Here is a 9,217-nt window from a genome sequence, read left to right on the forward strand (position 1 = left end):
AATCTCGGGTAAATTCCCCCATTGCCCATGTGACCGTACGGTCCTGGAGTACGGCCCCTGGACCCTTATATTATTGCTCGCCATATTAATTGCCGATAATCAATAAACATTTGTACATTGGTTCCACTATCTAGTTTCTTTCCCTTGATCAAAAGTTGGATATCAACAGGAAACTTCCCCTACTCCCTTAATCAGACTGAAAGTAACGCTTTACTTTTAGATTAAATATTAGTTAAGCATATTATTTTTTATTAGTTCCGTTGAACTTTTTCTTTTTTTCTTCTTACTTGTTTTTGAAGAAAAAAGAGATTTTTTTTGAGCGGGAACCCTGCTAGCGCGGGGCGCAATCAGGCCCTTTTGCTCGAATCGGCTTAAGGCCGGCTCTGACCATGCCCCCCCCCCCCCCAAATTACAATATTATTTTGGAAAGAAAACACAAAACTTAAAAAATCGGGAATTTGTAACTTACACCACAGTTCTATATTGTTGGGTATCCAATATTCAAACAATTAGCAAAAACTTAGATCACTAAAAAAGAACTTGAAGGTAGTTTTTTTTTTTTTTTTCGAAAAGGTGTTTGCCATTTTTTAAGTTTCAGTTTGAATTTAGATTCAGTTGGTTTTCAGTGTCGTGCTAATATAATAAGACTTTAAATTTTTGAATTAAAAGCTGCACCTAAAATAATCTTCATTGGGCGAGATTTTTTCAATTTTTCTTATAAGCTATGATATTTGGTTAAAGTAATAAGTCTTAATCGTGTTGGCCTTATTATCATGCCTTTTCTACGCTAGCGTATTCTATCGCTTAGCAAACCTAAATTATTACACAATGAAAATTAAAAGGAATTTAAATTTCTTATAAAAAGAATATGTTGGTAATTAAGTAAACTGTTTCTAGAAAAATTAGTTACCAGTTTCCTAATTTGATATATATGAGGCAGTGAGAAGCAAAGGGATGTAAGTGGCAAAATTAAAAATTTGGAGATAACATGTACAAATGGTAGGTGAAACTTTCCTCTGTCTTAGGGCAAGAGATAGCACTTGTAGCCTGGTAGGTGCTCCTCTACAGCATGATTTAGAAAAAAAAATTAATGAAAGCCTACGTAGGAAGTTATCTTTAAACGCGTTTTACTCAAAACTTGAAAATGTCCACTTACATTCTTTTGCTTCTCCACTACCTCATATAATAACGAAACATGTTAAAGTGAAAGTTAATGCTGCTGCATGATCCCAGTCACAATCTAATTTTTGCTATTCTGTATGGAAAAAAGGAGGGGGGGGGGGGTCTCTTTGGTCTTCATTACCTTATTATTTGGCACCCCCACCTTAGTTCTCTTCATTTTATCTGTTTTCCTTTTTCTTGCGAAAACTTCATACAATCGTCAGAGGCAACCTGACCTTTTGGGATGGGAGGAGAATGGTCGAGTTCTCAATTCACAAAATGAAACTCCGAACTTTACCGAATGATATAAATAAACCATGCACACATACTAAAACATAATTAGAAGATAAATTAGGCCTGAAAAGCTACATGAACTTCAAATTTGAAAAATAAAGAAACTTTTGGGAGGCCACAATGACCTCCATCAAGGCACCCCTGATAACAGCGGGCCCACCCACCAAATTAAGCCACAAGTCGCCACTGCCAAGTCATTCTATAATATGTCAAATTTCTATCTGTCATTGTCACAAAATGAAGAAAAAAATTAAAGACATACTTTGACAGCAAAAAAAGTAGTTCTGGGAGCAGCAACAAGGTCATCTTAACTCTATCCTAGGCTCCCAGCCAATCTCTGTGCCCCTCTATAAATCATTTTTAAGACTTTTTTTTTTTCTCATTAGTATTAAGGGATTTATTTCTGCAAGTTATGGGCCCCAAAGGCATAACCAAGGGGGCATGACGGTTAAGATAACTACGCAGTAGGGGTGATTTGATGCCAGAACCGCATTCTGGTCCCAAATCTGAAAAAATCCATTTTCTTGTTGCATAAAATTGGTCATAAGTCAGGATTCAATTTTTTCCCATTTGTATTTCGATACTGAAAACTCTAAATTCATCCCTATAGAGATGAAAAATTAAAGATACTTTTCATTTATATCTGATGTGAAAAAAGTTTTTTTAAGATTTTTAACAAAATATTTAAAGCATAAGGAATGTTATAACTAATAAATTGTCAAATGGCCAAAAAATAAAAAGTTCCCATCAAGACAGGGTAGGCAACGTTTTGGACACTATGGCAAAAACCATGGTTGTACCGTTCTTCCCAACCACTATATTTCTGGTGAAACTATTCTATGAGAAAATATCAAAAACAGAATAAATGCATTAAAGTAATGAAAGTATATTGAACATTTATTCAATGTGATCATTCAATTTTCCTTTATACAGTAGGTGCTGCTTAATGTGATCACTTTGGGACAAATACTATTTGATAACAATAACCGATTGATAACAATAACTGAATAGAATCCAGGACACACAAAAAGATGTTTTTTTTTTTTAAGAAGCATTGATTTTTATGATTGCAAATTAAAATTACAATGACTCAATTGAATGCAGTTTTAAATTATAAATTACTAAATTAGCAGAATGGAATAGTTCTTTTTCCATCGATTAAACCATCCCTCCGATGCTACAGAGTCTTTTGGTGCTCATTTCAAAAGCAAGATCTTCTGCTTTTTGTCGCATTAACCGACCGCTTTCTTGCGAATCCTTTTCCCCAACATTCGCAAACCAGTTTCAAAGCAGATTCAACTTCACCATCTTTTCTATCCCTAAAGTAAAGTTTTTATTGTAACTGCACAGGGAGAAAAATGCTTCTGCCTTACTTATAAAAAGGAAATTGTTTTCCCGGGAGCACTTGTCAGGATTTGCTTTTGTATTTCTGTTGATTGAGGAACAAAAAAAAGGGGGGGGGGGAGGATTGAGTTTACGGAAAAGTGATAACAATAAATGAAGGCACTGATTACAATATCAGACTTATATAAACACATTTTAATTTTCAAGTGTTCTGGGACTTTGCGATTCTGATAACATTAAGCGAATGATAACATTAACCGTGATCACATTAGGTGGCATCTACTGTATATATTTTTTCTTTAAAACTTATTTATGCAGCTGATTTTAATCTAGTTATATAGAAGTTGAATTTTTGATTAAAAATTTCAATTTGTACCCACATGAATAATAGGAACCGAATTTTGCAATATTTATGCGTGCATACAAAAATGAAACTGTTAAAAATATAGTGCAATAATCAACTTAAATGCAAAAAATAAAAACTTTTTGAGACTTTTTTACAGCTTTATGTAGATTTTCTTCTTTTGACTATTGTGTTATTTCATGATTTAAAACTAAATTACCACCAATTTACTTTAACAAAATGCCAATAATTTATTTCTAAAAAAGTATCTAGCTCTACAATTTTTGTATATTGTTGTGCAAAATGTATTATATTAATATACGAAAAAAAACTAATATCAATTTTTAAAATATAAGCACCTTACATTTAATCATCATTTTATTGCTTTTTAATCTATGATTTGAAAAATAATTTTATAGTTAATATATTATGTAAAGCTTACTTTTTACAGAAACTATTTTAAAAATCCAGCTCTTTTTTTTTTCACCATAAATGGAGCTGAAATTAGTTTTCTTATTAGTGTGTGAATTTCTTTTTATAACACCACCAACTGTTACAAAAGGAACTTTTTATGTAATAGAGCTATTAGCCATTTATTAAAAGGAACATTTCAGAGAAAAATATTATCAAATACTCATTAAAACTTATTTATATTTATGCATTACAAATATTGAAGCAAATACAAATTGATTAAACTAGACCCCTTTAGCTTTAGCATACTTTTGGACAGTGAAACATTTGGAAGGTAAAAACCACCGGTCCTGTCCAAAACCCAACCCTGGATTAAAATCGTTTTACAGAAAACAATGATCAATGCAACTTAACAGTGAGCTGTTCTTTTTTTTTTTTTTTTTTTTTTTTTTGAGACATGAAAACCCATTTTCAAAATTGCAAATTAATCTAACAAAAACTTCGTACCCCTTATCCCTTTCAAACAGTAAAAACCACATATGCTAAGCATCAAAATAAATGTCTTAACAAAAAAAATTTTACAAGTCTTAACTGTATTTAAAGCATGAGTTCGGTTTCACTCATTTATAACATTTATAAATCCCTTTCCTTTTAGATAGAAAAACTTTGCGTGAAATTTGACTTTGTGTCTTGCTTTTCATGTATAATGGAATTGTTTGGAGCAATGAATTATTTATATATAATTAGGCAGATGATATGTAAGGAATTTTCTAAACTTTCAAAACTTAATTTGTTGACTTAATATAAAAAAGAAATTATTTAGAAACAAACCCAATTATAATTAACTGAATTCACAAATACTTTATTATATCCTGAAATTTATCACTTAAGATACAATAAATCACAATATATTTAAATTTGTTTATGAGCACCATTTCTAACAAAAATATAACGTTTGTTCAATTAGTTCCTATAACATGAGAAATAAAATGTTTGAATCATTTTGACATGAAAAATACCTACATATTGGCACACTTACTATATGTATTAAATTTTGTGGCAGTATAATACTTTTATACAGAAACTCTTGCTTTGATAAAACAGATTTTTCATTTTTTGCAGACTAAATTTCAAGTCACATGCAAAATAAAAAAAGATAGCCTACAAAACGTTCATATTATTTTTAATCACTAATTTTAAAATGAGTTTAAAAAGTAAGGTACAATTATCAATTACTTCTTGCCAAAAATAATTAGCTTTTTATAAAGACTTTGAAAAAAAAACAATAAATTTGCTTTCAAAAGGATACAGAATGGGAAATTTTTAAGTTATTATTTAAAAAAACGATAATAATCAAGTATTAGCCAATAGCATGTTAAAAGTGACTTCATACATTGACACCAGTTTAAAACAAAAAGATATGTTACAGAAATTATTTTGAAAACAATGAATATAAAAACATCATTTGTTCATATATAACAAACATACTGCTAAAAAAAGTGAAGGCGTACTTTCTTTTCCTTACACAATTGATAGTTAATTCATGAAATGTCCAATATAAATAATAAAAGGCAATTTTCAAAGAATAAGAAAAAAGATATAAAATGATCATAAGCTCTAAATTGTTTAAAATAAAAAACAATGCAGAAAATTCAAGAAGCATAAAAACCAATATTTTATTTTTAAAAAAAGACTTAAAAGTGATCACAATTTAAGGAGAAAAAAATACTCATAGCTTGATAGCTGTACGTAGCTAATCAGACACATTTATGAACGCAGTATGTTTATCATTATATTCAATAAAGTCTCTTTTCATAATTAACAATTAAAATAAGTATATATTTTGATTTATAAAATTTAGGACATACACTAGTGGCACTTTCACATAAATCACTGTGCAAATATAAAATAATCTTTGTTTAATATCCTATATAGTAATAAACTTGAAGATAAAAACTAAAAGAAAGTATCAGTGAATCTTAATAAAACCTTCAAGGTCTACAGGAACTTGCCCAGAATAATGAATTTTTTTTTCTATTACCTTACGTGCTGCCAAGCATTTTAATGTAATGTACTGTAGATGGTTTAGAGTACATTCGGCTATTTCCTGCAGCATATCATGAGGGTGATTTCCAGTCCCATTCCTACGATCTATGTGAGCTCCGTACCTTAAAAGAATATCAATAACAGCCGGATTGTAATTGGATATGATAGCAGCAATATGTAAAGGAGTACTCAGGTTGCAATTCATGGCTTCCACATTCGCACCACACTGTAACAATAGTTCGGCCACCCCCGCATGCGGGAAAATAGCTGCATGTGGATCCTCAAAAAACGTATTTGATTTCATAGTATTTGTTTTTGAAACGACTAAATGTAATATTGTATCACCAGAAGAAGTCCGAGGATCGATGCGTAGCACACGATGTACAATTTGTTTCATGGCCGTGATTTCATCAGAAGTTTTAGGAATAACAAATAGAACATAAAAAAGATGAGACAACACTTTCAGAACTTTGTCGAAATATTCCTGCTGTTTCTTAAAAACTGGTCTAACGTTCAAGAGTTCTATGGATTCGTCAAATCGAGAAACCAGCAATCGAATCGACTCGTACACATCAGCAAATTGTATTCGTTCCCTCAGAGTACCATTGTTATGTTTCTCGTGTAGGTCAAGAAAGAGTCTCACCAAGGCTTGAGCAGAAAAGCACGCTTCTGTGTGTAACAAAGTATCCTTTTGAATGCGTAAATCTAAGGCATATCTCCAAAGATCTATGCACCTCTGATATTGTAAACTATCCGCATAAGCAGCACCACGGTACATCAAACGAAAAATCATGTCTCTGTGTAATGGTCCTAAAATTCTCTCGCACACAAGGAGTGATTGTATTCTCATGATGTCCAAGTCTAACGCAAGGTTTTCCAGCTCTTCTACGGTATCAAATTCCGTTGCGTACAGGTAAGGAGCTTTCCGTTCAATCTTCTTCTTCTCTAGTCTATTTGCTGGATCTTCATACCTGATTAAAAGAGCAGTTCGCCAATGATATAAAGCCTTTCTTAAGTCATGATGTTCTTCAAGAAAGGTAGTACCCATTAGTTCGTGTGCTTCAGCTATGCGCTCTTTGGAATAATTATATTTCTCAATTAAATATTCAAATACATGAGTGGCGCTTTTGAGACATGCAGTCTGTAAAGCATCATCACCGTACCTACTCTTTATAAGAGGGTCTGCATCCATTCTCCAAGAGAAGCTTGGTAGTCTCAAAGCGATGTTCTTGGATAGCATAGTGCAGAGCTGTTTTTAACTGGATATCTTGAGCATTTACTTCTGCACCATGGTCAATAAGAAATTCACATAGAGGTACACTCTGAACCGAGTTAATAAGGCAAGTGCCTCCATTGTAATTAGGTTTCAATATATTAGCATTATGTAGCACTAAATAAACAACTATTTCATAATGCGTCATAAAACAAGCCGATCTCACGGGAGTAGATCCAGTGTCCGAGATACTGTTTACGTCCGCTCCGTGTTCCACTAAACATTTCACAACATTATATTTACCTGCCACAGATGCACACCATAAGGGGGTCACAAAATGAATAGATCTATCGTCAGGAACTTCGTACATACCTCTCTGCTCTACATCAGCACTGCAGTGTTTGATGAGATATTCAACAATTTCAACGTTGCCTTTCTTGCAAGCGATGAATAAGGGTGCACAATGGTCTTTAGTTCTATTAACTATTTCGCATCTGTCGTCCAGGGAAAATCTCTCGAGTTTATTCCGTATTGCATAAGATAACTTTGCTCCCGGAGCTGCGAGGCGACATTCGGTGAAAAGTTCATTAAATGTCAACTCCCTTATCGATACTACATCGTTTTTTGCCAGTGAGTCCACATTGTAAAGTTCTGATGATAGGAAGTCAAAATAATATCAGTTTTTCCCTCATCTCACTCATTCACTTGTATCTACACCCAAACTGAACTTAGCGATCCGCACAGAAGCTGCACTTACTATGAGTAGAAATGCTGAGACACCGTCGGCCATATTCGTCGTTTCTGGCGGAAGTACCTCGTCATTGGATGAATCGTCAGTCGGCATTCAACGTCACGAAAGTTCTGCGCATGCCCCGTGCAAGCGCAAATCCGATTGAAAACTGGAAGTTACGATCCGCATTTTGTTTTTAATGGAAAAGATTTAATAAGTACGTTCAGTTCATTCAGCAATTATTTTTGCTTTGTTTCATTAAATAGCTTCCCGTACTTTGTACGTCATTTAGTTTTTCTAAATTTAAACAGGGAATAATTAATGAAAATAAAAATCTGCCAATACGAGAACAACATTTTTGTTAGAAGTTATCACCAGGGGAGCTCGATGGGAGGTCACAGGAAGTCGCTGGGACCTTCCAAATAAAATTCTTAGTCGACGAATTTTTCCGAACAATGCGGCAAACTTAAGAACAATAAAAAGTTGCATTTTTTTTTCTCTTTGACTACAAAATATGCATTTTTATTTATTTTTTTTTATAATGATGCTTCAATGTCTCTTCTTACTAGATGCAGGAATCTATGTGCGTGCTTATATTTCATCAGTCTGTAAAATTTGAAATTTCATTCGACAAATTAAAAATTTTCCTCCTCCCCAAAAATACGGTAAAGGACCCCTCTTTATCCCATACATTAATGTTAATGTATTCAGTTGAAATGCCAGTTGGGTCTAAAAAGAGAGCGGGGGAGAGAGAGAGAAAGGAAGAATAAATGAAAAGGAAAAAAAACCAGTAAAGTATTGTAGAGTTGTAGAGTAACGTAATCTGATAATGCTCAAATGTTCTATCTGTGGATTGATAGAACATTGGAGAATTTAATGTTAACAAAAGAAAAAAAAAAAAAAACGAAATATTTATGAGTGGATTTTGAAAGTTAATAAAGAAATTAATGAAAATTAAATCAAATAGTAGAAGTATTATTGCTTCTCGCGTATCGAATTGTTTTCTTAATGCTGTTGATATCTCAAATTTTATCTTTTGCTCTAATAGATGCGCGGAAATTATTAGTCATGAAAGTGAAAATTTTCTATTCAAAATTCTTATAAGAAATGACCGCTATATGTAATGTTGTCTGAAAGAATCAGTAGACTGTTATAGAATTTAAGAACAATCTTAAAGTGTATCAAATATGGGTGCCCATATGGGAGGCAAGTGGGGGTTAAGCCCCCTCCTCCCAGGGCCATCGAGAAGCGGGGGGAATGGGAAAGCATAGAGCCCGTGAGAGGTTGAGGCCTAAGAAAAAAAAATAATTTCCATCCTCCTTTTTTTTTGCAAAACCTTTTAGTTTGAAGGAACTCTTTCTCTTAGAGTTTCAATAGAAGTGATTTCAGAGACAGTGATCAAGTAAGTTCGAAGTGAAAAATTCTATTTGGCCTCCTTCATAGCCCCCTATCGACTCCATCAACCAAATATGAATTGTTTTTTTTTTAATTCCAAGGTTTAAAAAAATCGCTTCTGTTTGAAAGCTAAGCAGAACTAAGTGAAATGGCCAAGAGGCAAAAAAAAAACTAAAAATAAGCGCTTGTATTTTCAGCGCACGGAGCAGTTCAAAGAAAGATTTTAAAATACGAATTGATTTGAGTTTTACGTTCAGTGATACAAACTAAAACTAATTCT

At 32.9% G+C, this 9,217-nt stretch overlaps 1 protein-coding gene across 1 annotated transcript; it reads right to left on the minus strand.

Moving 5' to 3' along the window:
• Positions 1-3,749: 3,749 nt before the first annotated feature.
• LOC129222425 (protein fem-1 homolog C-like) lies at positions 3,750-7,425 on the minus strand. Its single transcript, XM_054856940.1, has one exon. The coding sequence runs from the start codon at positions 6,837-6,839 to the stop codon at positions 5,523-5,525; it is 1,317 nt and encodes a 438-aa protein (XP_054712915.1). The 5' UTR covers positions 6,840-7,425; the 3' UTR covers positions 3,750-5,522.
• Positions 7,426-9,217: the final 1,792 nt, after the last annotated feature.

Source organism: Uloborus diversus, chromosome 1 (genome assembly GCF_026930045.1).
Source record: "Uloborus diversus isolate 005 chromosome 1, Udiv.v.3.1, whole genome shotgun sequence".
Taxonomy (NCBI): domain Eukaryota; kingdom Metazoa; phylum Arthropoda; class Arachnida; order Araneae; family Uloboridae; genus Uloborus; species Uloborus diversus.

Bases quoted from the DNA above. Each gene is read 5' to 3' on its own strand.
- LOC129222425 (XM_054856940.1), bottom strand. From the start codon at position 6,839: ATGCTATCCAAGAACATCGCTTTGAGACTACCAAGCTTCTCTTGGAGA.